This window comes from Ochlerotatus camptorhynchus, unplaced genomic scaffold, assembly GCF_037179485.1.
Source record: "Ochlerotatus camptorhynchus isolate MF236.1 unplaced genomic scaffold, CSIRO-AGI_Acam_v1.1 ptg000123l, whole genome shotgun sequence".
Taxonomy (NCBI): Eukaryota; Metazoa; Arthropoda; class Insecta; order Diptera; family Culicidae; genus Ochlerotatus; species Ochlerotatus camptorhynchus.
Genome location: NW_027040613.1, coordinates 26148 through 45566, shown reverse-complemented (window position 1 = coordinate 45566; position 19419 = coordinate 26148). Strand labels below are relative to the sequence as shown.

Sequence of the window (19419 nt, the reverse complement as noted above, 5' to 3'; positions counted from 1 at the left end):
AGGTTAATATTCGAGGTAAATGCCTCAGTATATCTTCCACCGAAAACCGCGATCTCTCGTCAAAGTTTCGCGGATATCTGCACGGCTATGCCGGAGCCACGGTTGATCTTGGGAGATTTTAACTCTCACGGTACAGGCTGGGGGGAACTGTACGACGACAACCGCTCAACCTTGATATACGACATGTGCGACTTCTTCAAAATGACAATTCTGAACACCGGGGAAGCAACACGAGTAGCCAAACCTCCAGCAAAAATAAGCAGATTAGACCTCTCACTTTGTTCGAGTTCATTATCGTTGGATTGCTCGTGGAAAGTAATTCAAGATCCCTACGGTAGTGACCATTTGCCAATCAAAATTTCTATTACCAATGGTTCATCTTCTACTCGCTCGGTCGACATCGCGTACGATCTTACGAAAAACATTGACTGGCGAAAATTCGCGACCGCGGTTCTTGATGCCAGTCAATCGGTTGACGTACTTCCTCCGCTGGACGAGTACTCCTTTCTCGCGCGTGTCATCATCGATTGTGCGCTGCGATCACAGACGAAACGTGTTCCGGGTGTTTCCGTCCGCAAGCGACCTCCCACCCCGTGGTGGGATAAGGATTGCACCGACGCGAACAGCGAGAAGTCCGCCGCGTTTAAACGCTTCCGCAAACACGGTAAGGTCGGGGATTTCGAGCGGTACACCGACCTCGAGAAAACCTTTAAGGACTTAATTAAAGCAAAAAAACGCGGTTACTGGCGTCGGTTCGTCGATGGTTTGTCGCGAGAGACTTCCATGAGAACACTCTGGAATGTTGGCAGGAGAATGCGAAACGCGTCATCACCGATTAATGAAGACAAGGAGTACTCGGACAGATGGATTTTCAGCTTCGCGCGGAAAGTTTGCCCGGATTCGGTACCGGTCCAAACCAACGTTCGTGATCGTCCGTCGGGTAATAACGAAATAGATTCCCCGTTTTCGATGGTGGAATTCTCACTTGCTCTCCTTTCATGTAACAACTCAGCTCCAGGAATGGATAGAATCAAGTTCAACTTGCTCAAAAATCTCCCAGACGTCACGAAGAGACGCTTGTTGAACTTATTCAATCAATTTCTTGAGCACAACATTGTTCCGGATGACTGGAGGCAAGTAAGAGTTATCGCCATTCGAAAACCCGGTAAACCCGCGTCGGATTATAACTCGTACCGTCCCATCGCGATGCTGTCCTGTATACGGAAATTGTTGGAGAAAATGATTCTTTTTCGTCTAGACAAATGGGTCGAGTCGAATGGTTTACTTTCAGATACGCAATTTGGATTTCGGAGAGGCAAGGGAACGAGCGACTGTCTTGCGTTGCTTTCAACTGAAATTCAACTGGCCTATGCGCAAAAACAGCAAATGGGTTCAGTTTTCTTGGACATTAAGGGGGCTTTTGATTCTGTTTGTATCGACGTCCTTTCGGATAAACTCCACGATAGTGGGCTTTCACCAATTATGAACAACTATTTGAGCAACTTGTTGTCTGAGAAATATATGAGCTTCTCTCATGGAAACTCGACAACTTCACGAATTAGTTACATGGGTCTCCCCCAGGGCTCATGTTTAAGCCCCCTTCTTTATAATTTTTATGTAAAAGACATTGATGGTTGTCTTGATGAAAATTGCTCGCTAAGGCAGCTTGCAGATGACGGGGTTGTGTCCGTTATAGGGCCAAGTGCACCGGACCATTGCAAGATACCTTAGACAATTTGTCTACTTGGGCTATGAAGCTGGGTATCGAATTCTCTCCGGAGAAAACTGAGTTGGTTGTTTTTTCTAGGAAGCATCATCCTGCACAGTTACAGCTTCAACTAAAGGGTAGAACAATCACTCAAAGTATATCTTTCAAGTATTTAGGTGTCTGGTTCGATTCCAAAAGCACGTGGGGAAAACATATTGCGTATGTGAAACAAAAATGCCAACAAAGAATCAATTTTCTTCGTACAATTACCGGAACTTGGTGGGGAGCACACCCGGAAGATCTGATCAGGTTGCATCGAACAACCATCTTGTCGGTTCTAGAGTACGGTAGCTTCTGCTTTCAATCCGCGGCGAAAATACATATCTTGAAGCTGCAACGAGTTCAATACCGTTGCCTCCGAATCGCGCTTGGCTGTATGCACTCGACGCATACGATGAGCTTCGAAGTACTCGCGGGTGTTCTCCCACTGACAGATCGTTTCGCGGAACTGTCCTTTCGGTTTCTTATCCGTTGTGAAGTAATGAACCCATTGGTAATAGAAAACTTTGAGAAACTGCTCGACAGAAATCCTCAAACAAGATTCATGAGTCTCTATTACGATTACATGACGCTGGAGATTGACTCTTCTTCATTCAATTCCTCTCGTGTTTGCCTCCAAGACTTTTATAGTTCCTCTGTAAATTTTGATCTGACCATGTTGCAAGAAATCCGTGGAATACCAGATCACCATCGGTCGATGGTTGTTCCCTTAATTTTTGCAAACAAGTACCACCATGTTAGTAACAATAAGAGTTTTTTCACAGATGGGTCAACTATAAACGCTTCCACTGGATTTGGAGTATTCAACGAATTTCATAGCGCCTCATATCAACTGCAAAAACCCTGTTCCGTATACGTTGCGGAACTAGCAGCCATATTTTACCATCTGATCACTATTTTATTTTTACTGATAGCCTTAGCTCGTTGGAGGCTATTCGATCAATGAGGCCGATGAAGCACTCCTCGTATTTCCTGACCGAAATCCGAGCTAAATTGAGTACTTTATCTAACTGCTCCTATACTATCACCTTAGTTTGGGTCCCATCTCATTGCTCAATTCCGGGCAATGAGAAAGCGGACTCGCTAGCTAAGGTGGGCGCTATGGAATGCGTTAGTTTTGATCGACAAATCGCCTTTGCGGAATTTTTTTCAATTACCCGTCAGCACGTCCTCACCAACTGGCAACAAAAATGGAATGAGAGTGATCTGGGAAGATGGTTACATTCTATTCTCCCACAGGTGTCGAACAAGCCATGATTCAAAGGATTGGACATGAGCCGTGACTTTATACGAGTCATGTCAAGGCTCATGTCTAATCACTACTCGTTAGACTCGCATTTCTTCCGAATCGGGCTCGCAGGCAGCAATTTGTGCGCTTGTGGTAGTGGTTATCACGATATCGACCACGTGCTTTGGTCATGCACCCTACATTGTGTTGCTAGATCCGAGTTATCCGCATCCCTCAGGGCCCGAGGAAAACAACCTATGCGGCCCTTAGAGACATCTTGGCGAGCCGAGATCTCGAATATTTTAATTTAATTTATGTGTTTTTAAAACGGATCGATCTGAGGATTTAGTAGTTAGTGTCATCTTGTGTTCTCTCAAGTTGCTAGGCCTCCATCGGTGTACCCCCATGTTTGTCTTTTTCTCCAGTATGTCGCTTAGTTCTAGATCAAGAGCACATTGCTCTAAAAAACCTTGTGTTCTCAATCCCTACCCTGCCACCCGTTTGTTACAATTTGTTACCCCTAACCTCGAGAAAGCCGTGAGTAATCGGCCCCCGCTTTACTAACGTTAGTTTTAAGTAATTTTGTACCCAAACGATGAATATCGGCTCCGCAAAGCTACGGCAAATGAGCCTGGAAAAATAAACGCATTTAAAAAAAAAAGGCAATGAAAACAAACCCGCAACAACATATTTTTGAAGAGCATATGTACAGCAAAATGAAAACAAAATTTGGTATCAAATTTGTCCATTGCGTAAACTGAAATCAAATTATGATTTCAGTGTGATGTTGATATCAAAACTTGATTTCAATTTGCTGTCATTTTGATGCTGGACTTTGCTCGGAATGCTTTTATGAGCAGTACAGTTATTAAATGAGAGCTTTATATGCCAACCAACGCAAGAATTTCTATGTTGTAATGCAGTCACAATGTTACTTTACGCATATTTTCTATTTGACAATAATTGGAAGGATTCCAATAATCTTGTCCTAAAGGACAAGGTTTTCGTTTTCAGTGCAGTTCCGGTGCATCTTGCAGTATCGATGAATTCTTTGGTAGGAAGGCATTTGCTTGCTTCGTGTCAGCAGGCATCCAAACAGCACGCTTAATCAGAATCAGATGACCAACGCACGTGCATGAAAACTGTAAATGCATGTTTTGACCAGGATCTGTTGGCACAACCATGCCAGCAACGAATAAAGTTAATGATTTGAATTACTAGATTTGATACAGTGTAGCTTACAGCACACAACCCCATGTAACTGACAGTAAAAATAAAGTTTTAGTTCCTACTCGTTTCTTCCAGACAACGTTGTAGCATTACTCTCTCGCTGCGCATAAAGGGCGAACACGAAATTATTGCGACACATTCAACAGGGCATAACTTTTTTACCATTGGGTAAAAATCAACCAAATTTTGCTCACTTTCTCATTGATGTGTATTGTGTACATGCTGTCAAACTCAAAGTCGTGTTTTTCGATTCAACGAAAATGGAGGTTGAGAGAACAAATTCTTTCCAAACACCTTGGGAAAAATGTTGAACATTCACCATTCAACCGTCTCCAGAGTGTTGAAGCGGTTCCAGGAGTGGTTGACGTTGGACCACGGCAAAGGAGCTGGCAGAAAACCGGGACCGGAGAACAAAAAGACGGAGGGAAAGGTGAAGCGGATGATTAAAGTAAATCCCAACGTCTCAAGCCGTGATTTGGCTAAAAAGATCGGCATGTCGCAGATCTACGTCCAGAATGCAAAGAAGAGAGCTGGACTACATACATACAAGGTACAGAACTTCCCAAACCGCGATGAGCGGCAACAATCGACGGCTAAAACTCGGGCACGGAAGCTCTACGAGAAGATGCTGACAAAATATGGCTGCTGTGTGATGGACGACGAAACGTATATAAAAGCCGATTTTAAGCAAATTCCGGGGTTGGAGTTTTTCACCGGCAAGAGCAAGTTCGATGTGGACGACAAATTTAAGAAGAAGAAAATGTCGAAGTTCGCCTCCAAATATCTCATTTGGCAGGCCATCTACTCTTGCGGACTGAGGAGTGAGCCTTTCGTGACAAAGGGCACAGTAAATGGCGAGATCTACAAATCTGAGTGCCTCGAGAAGCGCCTTTTGCCGTTCTTGCAGCAGCACGACGAAGCTCCGCTATTTTGGCCAGATTTGGCATCATGCCACTATTCTAAAAGTGTCCTGGAGCGGTATGAGGCCAATTCTGTCCATTTTGTTCCAAAGGACATGAATCCGCCAAACTGTCCGGAGCTGCGCCCGGTGGAGCAGTACTGGGCAATAATGAAGTGGGATCTTCGGAAGAGCAAGAAGACAGTACAAGACGAGAAGGACATGTTAAGAAAATGGAAAAAAAACTGAGAAACTGGTACCTGATGACAATGTAAAGACTTTGATGGATGGCATCAAGCGAAAATGCGTTCAATTTTACGCTCAAGGCTCCATCGATTAACTTTTCTTTTGATTTTTGAAGTAAATATATGTATAAAACTACCCTAAAATTTTGGTTTGATTCTAAACATTATAAGAAAATTGGCATGACATTTACGGTGTCGCAATAATTTCGTGTTCGCCCTTTAATCCTCCGACAGGTTATGGGCCTGTGCGTGATAGAGAGTGGAAGAACAAAAGAAAATTCAACGCCATTTTGAGATTTCTTGGTTTTTTTTTTTCTTTCGCGAAAATTGTTCGGTTTTTCGCAAAGTTTCGAAAGTTTTCGCGCGGAAATCGATGGCAATCGGTTCAACGTCCAACAATTGAACGATTTAAATTATCCCACCTGGAAATTTAAGGTGGAATTGCTCCTCACTCGAGAGGATTTGTGGCGGTGCGTCGACCCCGGCGTCAAGAAGCAAGGGGAAACCGACAACACCTGGAACGCGTTGGACTCCAAGGCTCAGTCCACCATCGGCCTCCTGATCTCGGATAACCAACACGGGCTGATCCGTAAGGCCAAGACAGCGAAAGCAGCATGGGACGAGATAAAGAAGCACCAAGAAACAGCAACCCTAACCTTAAAAGTTTCGCTTCTGAAGCAGATCTGCGATAAACGTTTTGCGGATGGTGAAAATATGGCGGAGCATCTCTTTGCCATTGAGGATTTGTTCGAGAGGCTGAAGAATGCGGGACAGGAATTGAAGACAAATCTTCAGGTCACGATGGTTTTGAGAAGTCTGTCGAGTTCCTACGACACGCTGACGACCGCCCTAGAGAGCCAGTCTGACACCGACCTCACCCTCGAACTCGTCAAACGGAAGCTGCTGGACGAGGCCGTAAAGCATCAAGGATCATCCGGAGATTTGGTGCTGAAAGTCGGAACTGTGTACGGTCGGAACAATAAGAAGAAACCTCTAATTTGCCACCGGTGCAAAAAGGAGGGCCATAAGCAGTTTGAGTGCCCGCAGCGCGGTCGTGATTCGGACGGCGACCTGAAGCTGAAAGGAAAACAACAGAAGAAAAAGGAAGATTGTGTTTCGTTCGTGTTCGTCGCCGGCGCGTTTGAAAGTTCTAACGGTTCGAGGCCGTGGGTAGTGGACTCGGGTGCGACGAGCCACACAGTTGCCGATCGGAGTTGTTTCAGTGAAGGGTGTGGCACGATTAACTGGTGTGATGAAAATGGACTACCGAGAAAAATGAACATAAGTGTCGCGCTTTACACACCCGGTCTTGCCATGAACTTGTTGTCGGTGCCGGCAATAGTGGAGAAGAACGCCGAAGTGATTTTTGATGCCCAGGGTGCCGAATCTTGCGTGACGGGACGACGGTAGCCGCGGCAACGTTGAAGCGTGGGCTGAACCAGCTGAAGCAACCGGAGGAGGTCGTGTTGTCGGCGAGCAGCCACCACAACAAAGACTGCCAGCACGTCTGGCACAGGGACCCGACCGCGATCATCCGGATGAAGAAGGAAGACTTGGTAAGCGGTTTGAAAGTGTTTGAGTGCGGCATCGAAGAGCCATGTGATTATTGCTTGAAAGGGAAGAGCTCCCGCGCTCCGTTCCCGAAGGAGTCATCATCAAGCACGAAAGCGACGATGGACCTGGTGCACACCGACGTGTGCGGCCTGGTCGAAGTGCCATCCGTCAGCGGGTACCGTTACTTCGTAACTGTGATCGACGTTCACTCCCGCTACTGCGTGCTGTACCTTCTGAAACACAAGTCAGAGGTGGCCTCCAAAATCCGGGAGTACGTGGCGCTAGCGCAGAACCACTTCGGCCGGAAGCCGAAAATTATTCGCTCGGATCAAGGCGCAGAATATACCGGAGAAACGCTGCGTGATTTCTACAGAAAGGAGGGAACCAAACCGGACGTGGAGAACCTGAAAGTATTCGGGTGCAGCGCGTGGGTTCACGTTCCGAAAGAAAAGCGGAAGAAACTCACGACCACTGCGAAGGAGCTCGTCTTCGTAGGGTACTCACTAGAGCACAAAGCCTACAGGTTCCTGGACAAATCTACGCGGAAAGTGATAGTGAGCCGTGACGTCAGGTTCATCGAAAGTGCCTGCCGAGGTTGGTCATAAGAAGAAGAAGAAGCCAATCGTGAAGCCGGCCCCTGTCTGCAGCCAGGAGGAGATAATAGTGTTTGACTCGGTACTGAAGAAAATCGAGCCCGTTGCCGAATGAAGATGACGAGTTTGGTACTGCGGAGTCCGAAGCAGATTTTGATGGTTTCATTGACGTCGATCCTGTGCGCGGTATTGAAGAAGCCAACGATCAGGATGACCACGAACGCGAACCCAGAAGATCCGAACGGGCCAATAAAGGTATCCCGCCGGAACGGTTCGACGAGATGACCAGCGTGACGAAGCATTTTGTGAAGGAACCACGAACGTACGAGGAAGCGGTCCAACGCCCCGAAAAGGCTGTCTGGCAGGCAGCGATGGAGGAGGAGATCGGCGCACTCGCCGAGAATCAGACCTGGGAACTGGTGCAACTGCCTCCTGGAAGAAAAGCGATCGGCTGCAAGTGGACGTTCAAGGAGAAGGAGAACGAGACCGGTCAAGTTGTACGACACAAGGCAAGGCTGATAGCGCAAGGGTTCACACAGCGCTACGGTACGGACTACGACGAGGTGTTCGCACCAGTAGTGAAGCAAACAACCCTCAGGACGCTACTAACGATCGCGAGTCGAGACGGCATGATGGCAAAACACCTGGACATCAAGTGCACCTACCTTTATGCCGACCTCGAAGAAGATATCTTTATGAAGCAGCCCCCAGGATTCCAATCTGACGGCAATTTGGTGTGTCACTTGAAGCGTTGCCTCTACGGCTTGAAACAGTCGGCGAGGGTTTGGAATTCGAAAATCGACGGCATCTTCAAGCAGATGGGTTTCGAGCCCGGCAAGGCGGACTCGTGCCTTTACGTGAAAAAGAACAAGGACGGGAAAAGGTGCTTCATCGTGATTTACGTGGACGATATGGTCGTCTTCTGCCACTCGGAAAAGGAGTTCGAGCAAATTCGGACCGCCCTGGAGAAACATTTCAAGCTGTATTCTCTGGGAGATCTGCGTCAATTTCTCGGAATCCACATCAAAAAGGTCGACGGGCACTACACCATGAACCAAGGAAACTACATCGAGAAGCTGCTCGGAAGGTTCGGACATGGGGACGCTAAGCCGTCGAAGATACCGCTTGACCCAGGCTATATAAAACAAACGGAGGAGACAGCCCTGGCAACGAACACGTCCTATCGTTCGCTGGTGGGCAGTTTGTTATATGTCGCGGTCAATACCAGACCGGACATCAGCATCAGGACTTCGCTGCTGTGCAGGAAGGTGTCAAATCCGACAGATCGCGACTGGACAGAAGCTAAACGCACACTGAGGTACCTCAAGAGGACCAAGAACTTCCGTCTGCACCTGGGTGGCGGAGCCGAAGGTCTCGAGTTCTTCGTCGATGCGGATTGGGCCGGAAATGAAGGCGATCGGAAGTTAAATTCCAGTCAGGTCATCAAGTTCGGCGCTGGCGTAGTGAGCTGGGCCACGCGGAAGCAAAATTGCGTCGCCCTGTCGTCCGAGGCCGAGTTTGTGGCCCTATCGGAAGGCTGCCAGGAATTACTATGGATGAAGAAGCTTCTCAAGGATCTTGCAGAGGACAGCTCGGACACCATAGTCGTGTGGGAGGACAATCAGTTCTGTATAAAAATGGTGGAGTCGGACCGCATGGAGCACCGGTCCAAACACATGGATACAAAACACGAGTTCACGAAGGATCTACGCCAACGTGGAGTCATTGATCTCCGTTATCTACCAACGGATCAAATGGTTGCGGACATCATGACCAAGCCACTGGACAGGATCAAGCTGGAGCGGCACCGTGAGTCACTCGGTGTCATGTAAACTTCTATGCGTTGAGAAGGAGTGTTGGCACAACCATGCCAGCAACGAATAAAGTTAATGATTTGAATGACTAGATTTGATACAGTGTAGCTTACAGCACACGACCCCATGTAACAGTAAAAATAAAGTTTTAGTTCCTACTCGTTTCTTCCAGACAACATACGTTGTAGCATTACTCTCTCGCTGCGCATAATCCTCCGACAGGATCGAGGTATGTCTAAATGAAGATTGTCCCGGCTTTTTGTGTGGACTAATTTGTTCGAAAAAAAAAAATACAACTTAACAGGGTATTCGTAGTTGTGGAAGGATTATAAAAAGTTATTGTAAGTTATCAGATTCAACGCCACCATTAAAAATACCATCAGGAAACGATTCTGCCGTTTTATCAATGCCGTAAAGATCTGGACACTATACCCGGTTGGTTCTGTGTTCGTACCAAGCCAACAAAGTGACAGAAAAGATTTGAAACAGTTCTGGTGTTCCATGGACAAACCACACCCCAAAGCCACCATTGATGATCCTGCGAGAACGGTTATCAAACTCTTCTCCAAATTAAGACCAAGTCAAAAAAAAAGATTGAACGGTGAGGATTTTTTTTTTTTTTTTTTTCTTTATTTTAGAGATTTTTAGCCTGAGGCTAGTTCATCTCTTGAGAACGGTGAGGACGATATGAGATTGACATTGTCACAAACGCAGGCCCATATACGAAATTAGTATCTCAAATTCAGTTGCAACAGTCATATCTACTGAACAATCGGATACTACCGATTAAAATGATTCTTGATAGCTACCTGACTGAAATAAGATGAAAAGGCGCGGGTAAGGTGGAAGGCGACATGCAGACCTTCCACAGACGGTGTGGCTGACGACTTGCAGCTATGGATCGAGTGAAATTAAGACAACTTCTTCACCCTGTCATCAGCCTGAATATTTTATCTTTAATGGTTGATTTTTGGATTAATGATTTTTATCAGCACTGATTAAAAAAATAGCTAGTCTTAGACATGTCCAAAATATTCAGTTAAATATGAAATAGGTTGTTTACAAAATGCATACACGAAATAGAGTAAGAAAATGTTTCATACTTTACCTTGCTAAAATTTCTATCAGGATATCTATGATGGCGCCATAAAGAATAAAGTTGGGCTTTACCTCAAACAAGTAGTTTGAAATAGCGGTATAAAGCTCAATCCAGTTGTTCAGTTGATTACTTGACTCGGGCATAACGCCCAGTGTTCTAGTTTTTACCAGGTAAAGTATTTGTAGTAGAGCACCATGTAAAGAATTTGGGTTGATTCCTTTGTTATTCGAACGGTTCAAGCTTTCCAGTAGTAGAAATATTCGATCAAATACCAGGTCCGGTGAAACAATAATCGCGATAAATTTCGCCGCTAAATATCGCGTCTGGAGTTCTGCACATCCCGAACAAATCGATACTATTGGTACAAACCGAGATAACTAGAAACCAATAGAAAAAAAAACCAAATTGTCGAATCATTACAATTTATTTAAATGAACTGTACAAACTTTGGTCTACAATACACATAAGTTACTTTTTACGGGGGTATACTACCTAAGAAGCATAAGAACCATCATGGAATATTTATTTTACATGCTAAACTATTTTTTTTTTAAATTTTAGGATCTTATGCACTATCAGCATGCGTTTAACGTACGGGACCGAAATACACACTAAAAATTGGACCGTAAAATTAATACACAACGCATACTTGTTGTATAAGGTGTACGAATATCGGTCCCCATGGTAAACGTTTAAAAAATCTGTATTTTCCAAAAAAAAAAAAGGGTTTGGATTACCGTGAACGTGTGTTATTTCACGTGGTTTGTAATTCCGCTCACTCACTGTTAGAATTAGATCGTTAACGTTTCCCTCAAAGCAAAAATATCATTTGATTTGTGATAACATTAGGAAAATAACGTAAAAAGCAACTTCAGTGTAAATCCGAGATGAACTAGCCTCTGGCTAAAAATCTCGTTAATAAAGAAAAAAAAAACTTTGTCCATTTACAAGATAGGAACAGTAAAATAATGAACAATGACCAAATATGATGCACTTACCCTATATTTATATAATTACAAATATTTACCTTTAAATTTGATTCACTTCCTTCAAGTGCTGATGGGTATAGTCTACTCAATAGTAGCAACAAAGGATGTAGCTTCTTGCTTCTAGCACCTTTCATAATAATTTGACTTGCCTTTTCGAGTTCCATTATGAAAAAATCGTACAATAGAGGATATCTAGATAAGAAGAAAAACATAAGCATCACGTCTATCTACTGATTCCTGACCTACCTTAAGAAAAATATGCGCCCCGTCATCTTATTCCGAATGTTCAAGTTTTCTGAATCTTTAGTACGCTGTACTCCAAATACTCGAATCATCAACGAAGATAATAAAAGTGTCGACGAGTTACGTTCCTAGAATGGATTTTATGGTTTTATAACATTTAGTGATAATCCATTTCGCGGTCAACCAATTCGCGATGAGCCAATTCGCGGTATATAATTACGCAGTTTATACTATTTCACAGTCAAAATCACTTTACAAAAAATACTTGTAATTTTGTCAGCTATTGATAAAAAAATACAACTGGAAACAAATTTTTCATGAAAGTTTTCACCATAAAAGAAAATCCAAAAGAAAAGCTGTGAAAATTATCGTCTGTATCATGGATTTTTTTTTCGGTGAACATTTCAAGATGATATCTTATACGGTTTTTGAGATATGCCCGAAAAACTGATGACCGGTCTAGCGCTCTTCTTTATAAAAATCAAATTGTTCTCAACCGAATTAACTTTACAGAGCCGCGGATTCTTGTTCACTATACAATACATCCTAAAACTATAGTCAAAAGGTACAACACAATAAACATTTTATCTTCCGCTATCCAATAAGCCTCCTCTACCAGAACGGGAACCGCTTCCAGTAGTTTACTTGTATGGCAGATTCGCCAACGATGGTCAGAGCGCTTCCATTGTAGCAATAGACGCAAAACGTGGTCAGCACTCACACATTCATCACGAAACGGTTGCTTTCCAAAGTCGACGACACATCGACTGAAAGAACTGCTGATGAAGAACAATGAGGAGGACCACATAATGGTTGCTGCCGAGTAAACAGATGATCGCGTGACACACATTGAGAGTGGTCTGCTTCTGTCGACAGCCGAGTAAACACTGGGTCGACATTATGAAACAGATCGTTCGGGTGATCGTTGGAAAACCGTTTTTAGGTATAGATTACGGGATATATTTTGAAGATATTATACCTGATGTTAATAAAGAGAGTTGCTAAAGCTCGTTGAAGTATCAGTCCGTAACTGTTGGTTATAGGATTTCATCATCAAATTCATCAAATAATGTGTTAAAAATCGGACATAAGTGTATTCACCTTGTTTATTCTGCAGGAAGTCAAATTAACGTAAGTTCTTAATTATTCAAAAATTTAAATTAATCACTTCAAAGACCTTTAACACTAAAACACATTTTATACTTCCACAGGACTACTCATGGATAAGTTAGCGTACTACAACGTTCAAGCATATTGCTGTAATTTCTTAGAAAGATGGCCACAAAGGATAGGAACACTGGCCGCTTCACGACTGGATCCTTCAAGCAGTAATTATCGTGGACAGTTAGCTAAATGTATTCAAAAATTGTGGGCACAATAAGGTTTCCCGATGAGGTTACTGATGCGAACGAAGATTTCGAATCTGTTTTGATGAATTTAAAATACGCTTTTCAAATAGTGGAGACATTACAACAAAATATTGAAATCCTCAAATTGTTGACAAAAAAGTTGGTAATTTACCAAAATACAATCACATTTTGAAGAAGCCACTCGTTGCTGGTTCCGTTAAGTGAACTATATAAACAGTTTTTAGATTCATGTGATAGTGAACAGCAGGTTTCGTTTACCTTGTTTTAGAAACTTCAACCAAAACAATATGTGTTTACTACAGATGTTTGCGTTTACATGAAAACAAAAAAAAATTGTTTGATGCTTTACATAAAACAGCTTGTTTTAAAAATTGTAACACTGATAAATTAAAAAAAAAATATTTGGTTAACAAATTAGTATATGTAAATAGTACAGACGATTGCTTTTTGCGATCTTGTGATTAGTGCAACTCAAGCAACATGATCGATTTTGTTGGACAATATTTGGACCAACAGAAAATTGATAAAATTAAGTATAATTTCTGAACAACCTCTCCTCGATGCGAAATAATAAGCAAGGAAGATGATGTGAGCGAATTTTTAGAAAGGTTAGAAAATCAAATTGATAAGTTCACCAATTTAAAGTTGAAAAACAAAGTAAGGATGAAAAAAGAAACTTTGGTTGCAGGGAAAGAAAAAATGGATTTCGCTGAGAACTATTCTTGTTTGATCCAAGAATCGATCCAAAGTTATTATTTTTCAAGGCCACAAGTAACTTTTCACCCTTTCGTAAAGGTTGCTCTTTAAAACTTTTAAATTTCATTGTAATAGCAGATATGAAAAACGTAACACAATATCGGTTTAAACGTTTATATGTAAATTACTTTCAAAACTAAGAGATAAATTTCCAGATCTTGAAAAAAATATTTACCTGTCAGACTGTTGCATAAAGCAGTATAAAAACAAATTTAATTTTAATAACTTGTGTAGCCATGACAAGGATTTTAACCTCACAGCAGAATGGCACTTTTTCCAACTTCACATGGAAAGGTCCTTGTGGTGGCACTGGCGGTAACATCAAGAGAATGGCTAGGGATGCTAGTATAAGAGCACCGCCACGGGAGGCGCTATCTCTATCCCATATAATAAGGCTCCATCTAGGTAGCTATTTTAGCTTAGCACCCCATTCTTCCACCGGTAATGCATATTTTGAGTTTAGTGACTTGAGTAATGTCTTTTCATCGTGTATTGCTAAAACTCAAAACAATATACATACCCACGAAGAACATCGTCATATTGATGTAATATTTCATTTTTATCAGTCGATCGATGTGCAATAGTTGTGTAGTTATATCATGAATATTCGAAATGCATTGACGGCAGATTGTTTCCCGGGAGCAGCTGATTCCATCGTTTTAAGTGACGAGGAAGACATTGAAGTTGTAAATCATTATGTTTACCAGTCACATGAACTGTTGTTAAGGGCTTTGGAAGAAGACGAGAAAAATCGAGCTGGAGGATCTCGGCCTGGAAAAAAACCGAATATCAACAGAGGTGCTCATCTATGAGCTGAGCGACTGTTTCATGATTACTTCTCCGAGAATCCCACGTATAGTGATTCACAGTTTCGGCGGCGGTTTCGAATGTCCCGAAACTTGTTTACAAAGATTGTTGCAGAAATAGAAGCCGCGAATCCTTACTTCGTGCAAAAGCGAGATGCGGCTGGTAAACTAGGATTAACTGGCCTTCAAAAATGCACCGCCGCAATCCGTCAGCTTGCATATGGCATGCCAGCGGATGCTGTAGATGAATACATCAGGATGGCAGAGACAACAGCGCTGAAATCTCTTGGGGAGTTTTGTGAAACCACTGTTCGTATTTACGGCCCCGAGTACCTACGCTACCCAAAACCTGACGATGTGGAGAGGTTGTTGCGTGTTGGAAAGAGTCGTGGATTTCCTGGAATGCTAGGATCCTTAGACTGCTGCCATTGGACATGGAAGAATTGCCCTACAGCATGGGCCGGCCAGTTTCGCGGAAAAGAGAAAAAAAAACAACAATCGTCCTGGAAGCAGTAGCAAGTTACGATCTTTGGATCTGGCATGCCTTTTTTGGGATGCCAGGTTCAAATAATGACATTAATGTTCTTGACCGCTCTCCATTATTCTCGGAGATATACAATGGCAGAGCTCCACTTGCTAAATACACAGTAAACGGGCGACAATACAGCGTTGGCTACTATCTTGCAGATGGTATTTACCCACCACTAGCAACATTGGTACAGACAATTTCTTCTCCAGTTGGACTAAAAAAGAAGGTAACAAGGATTTTTTTTAATATAATTTTATCAAAGAAAAATTAGACTCTGATACATCTGATACATGTTATTTTCTCATATTCTCAGCACTACGCACAAATGCAGGAGTCTGCCCGGAAGGATGTCGAGCGAGCGTTTGGTGTATTGATGTCGCGGTTCGCAATCATTAAAACACCGACTAGGCTCTGGCAAAAAGATGTCTTGGAATCAATAATTACAGCTTGCATTATTATCCATAACATGGTCATTGAAAATGAAAAAGATGATCCAACGATCTGTGAAGCGAACCCTGAAAGCAACATCGATGAAATTACAGCTGACATCCATCGGATAGGTCCAGAAAATCAGGAGAAATTTGAGACATTTTTGTCGCGGTACAAAGCTGTTCATGATACTAACCAGCACTTTCAATTGAGGAATGACCTAATAGAGCATCTATGGGCAATTAAAGGAGAAGAAGATGAGGAAGAAGATTAAAGTGATGAATTTTCAGGTTTCAAATATGTTCCAGTAATCTACACTACAGCTTCAATAAAAACTAGAGTATAAATTCTGGTAAAAATAAAGCAATGTGGATTGATAAATACCACTACAGTCTGGTCTCCCAAACTCGATAATGAATATGGGGTTATTAAACTTGGCAAAGTATGAGCATGTACTCTTGAAGATGGTATCGTCCCTGCCAGGTTCAAGTTCATTTTCTATAACATTACATCTTCCGTAAAGCTGGGTTTAGATAGGGCAAGTCAGTTGAATTCAACTGACTTGAATGCGAATTGAACGTGTAAACCATGCCATTCAACTGACTTGATCAACTCACTTGAATTGAAAAAAGTTGAACCAGGCTCAACTTTTCAAGCCAATTGAATTCAACTGAGTTGATCAATTGACTTGCCTTGTCTCAACTCAAACTCGATATCCTCCCTAATTGAATTGTGGCTTCAGTATTAAAGTGTCGAATGTATTGAGGAGCATCCATTAATTGCATCATGCGAGATTGAGGTAAAATTAATCCCCCCCCCCCCGCTCGGGGTCAACAGCAAAGTTTTTCTCCCGGCAGATTTCTGCAAACATTTGCTGGATTCTGCCATACAATGTTTCTGCCTTCTGATTTGTTCCTGTGATGGGGTCCTGGGACACATCCAACCACGCGAGACAAAGCGCCGTATCTTCTTCGGATGTCCAGCTTTTTCCTCTTGCTTTGGTATTCATCCTCAAAAAAAATGAAATTTAATGCACTGCGAAACAAATCGAAACGTAAACTTAACCACGAAACGTAAACAGAAAAAGTGCGAAGCAGAGCAGCAGTGTCACAAGCAAACAAAATAGCGACCCAGTGCAGAGTTTTAGTGGGGCGCCAAATATGAAAACTCATAACTTGATTTTTGTTGCGTTCTCATTTCCCAACCCCGTTTAGCTACTACCGGTGCGGGCATAAGTTGCTATATGGGGCTCGAAAATAGAGATAGGGACCCGTATGGGGACTCCCGTGGCGGTGCTCTAAGAAAGAGTGCTGAAATTAACAACGCTAAAAAAAATTTCGAGTAGGCAACGTCATAAGAAACGAAACACCAGTTCAAAAAAGATAGCGAATTTATTTTTGCAACCAACGAAGATTATAAATATGCTGAAAATGTGCTTCAGGAAAGATTTGAATATTTAGTAACAATCCCTGCAACTAAGAAATATCACGAATTTATCTCCAAAGACGAGTTAAGCATATATGCCAGTGAATATTCCAATCAGTCAGATTCCTTGGACAATAAGGTATGCTTTCCTCTTGATAATACCAAAAAACGTAGACGTACAAGCTACAACATTCGCCGTTCTCGTGTCAAGAAAACGGTTGAAAATTAAGCTAAGTAGTAGTTAATGCAATCTCTCTGAAAGAAATATGGATAAACATTAATTGAAATAGGGTTTTTATTTCTTCTGCAATACATAAATCCCCACATATCAGTGTTCACTCGGCTGTCGACAGAAGCAGACCACTTTCAATGTGTGTCACGCGATCGTCTGTTTACTCGGCAGCCAGCAACCATTGTGTGGTCCTCTTCATTGTTCTTCATCAGCAGTTCTTTCAGTCGATGCGTCGTCGACTTTGGAAAGCAACCGTGTCGTGGTGAATGTGCAAGCACTGACCACGTTTTGCGTCCATTGCTACAATGGAAGCGCTCTGACCCTCGTTGGAGAATCTGCCATAGAATGAAACCACAGGATGCGGCTCCCGTTCTGGTGGAGGAGGCTTATTGGACAGCGGAAGATAAAATGTTTGTTGTGTTGTACCTTTTGACTATAGTTTTAATATGTATTTTATAGTGAACAAGAATCCTCGGCTGTGTAAAGTTAATTCGGTTGAGCCTTATCAAATAGATTAATAAAAAAAATCCCCTCATTCTTCGTTCTGCTAGCGAATGAGCAACATCAGGGTCTGTTGTCTCGTCACACGGCATAGCTTTGAAAGTGTTTTTTCACCGCGAAACGTAATTTTCCGGAAAAAGTTTTTGTGCCTCAGGTGACTCGCGCATTTCTGGAGGAAGCAGCCGATTCTGGCGAAGCCTACGGTCGGACTGTCCACCTTTAAAACCCGCTTCGACGATACCGAAATTCGGCATACGGCAAAACACACGGACGGTGTGTACAACTGGAAACAATAACCAGCAGAAAACAGTGAGCCACCGCACGGACGGTGTGTACGACCGGCATCTATTGTGGTAGAGCAGCAACAGTATAAGCAGTAGAAACGGTAAGGGCAAATAGTAGCACGTATCTGTTTTTTTGTATACCCATTCCTCTGACTGTTTGCTTGTGAATCGTCTGTCTGTCCCCCAGTGGAATCGTTCCACATAGAGTGGTTCGTAAATCAAAAAAAGTAAAAAAAAAAAATAATTACTTCTTAACGAAAGTTTTAAATTTCGTATGGATGATGCACAGGGGGGCGTCAAGCCTCCCAATGATAAAGTAAGAGAGCGTCATTACCACACGGAGAAAAAATACTACCCAAAATTTGAGTTCTTTTTACTTAATATTGACTTCAGCCTCTCACTTGCAGTCGTTATTGTTGTCAAAAAAGGACCGAGAGATTCGACCCAACGATATAGTTCAGCCCAATAAGTTACTTTTGAGTAAATTGCATATTCTCAAATTTACGTGAATTAAACTTAATTTTGGGTATAATATACTTAAGAGTAGGTAATTTTTTTGCTGGTGTTAAATGGAAACTACTATATGCGATTTACTCAAATTTGGGTTATTGGGCTGAACCCCGGAATTGAGGCAAAAGTACTTAATTTTGGGTAGTTTTTCATCTCCGTGCAGGCGTCTTCTGCTTCGCCTTGGGTTGTCTACTTTCGGCAGATAGAGAAAGCCCTAAACTTCTTAGGGATTAAAAGAACGTTGACGCGTCGTTTCCCGGGACCGTATTTCATCAGGTCAATCGGAACAAACTGCGTATAACTGCACTCACATATAAAATCGCAAATGAGATTGCTGACGACGAGGGTTACAATGAAGAGTATTATGTCTACATCCCATCTCGAGATGTGGAGATAGACGGCGTGGTCTCTGCAGTGAGCCTGACGTGTGATGACGTCATGGAAGGTATGGGGCGCCTTCAAAATGCTGCTACATCTACCGTGGACGTTCTGGGTTGCAGGATATTGTATTCAGCGACCACGGTAGATGGTCAAAAGACTTATTCCCCTTCAGGCTCACTACAGGTGTCTTTCGCTGGATCGGTTCTCCCAAAGTTTTTAGAAATTGAAAATGTTTTTTTCCCGGTGCGACTTTTTGTACCAAGGGTATATAATTGTACCGACTGCAAAAAGTTGGGACACACAGCTGCTTTTTGTGACAACAAGCCCCGTTGTGGCAAATGTAGCCAAGACCACATGGAGGGTGCTTGCCAACAGGAAGCAACTAAATGTGCTTACTGTGGCAAAGAACCTCTTCATGCTTTGCAGGACTGCCCCGCGTACAAGAAGCGTACCAACAATGTGAAGCGTTCAATAAAAGAACGCTCCAAGCTGACGTTTGCAGAAATGGTTAAGTTGCAAAATGGAACCTCTGCTT

At 42.8% G+C, this 19419-nt stretch overlaps 1 protein-coding gene across 1 annotated transcript in view; it reads right to left on the bottom strand.

Annotated features, from left to right (window-relative positions):
- The window catches only part of THADA (Thyroid adenoma-associated protein homolog), a gene marked incomplete at its 5' end in the record, with an annotated part of 124766 nt that overhangs the window by 83871 nt on the left and 21476 nt on the right, over positions 1-19419 (bottom strand). Inside the window, 3 exons of the mRNA XM_065220245.1 lie at positions 10439-10806; positions 11457-11610; positions 11665-11789. Coding sequence (XP_065076317.1) covers positions 10439-10806; positions 11457-11610; positions 11665-11789 — 647 coding nt within the window. The remainder of the gene's footprint in view (positions 1-10438; positions 10807-11456; positions 11611-11664; positions 11790-19419) is intronic.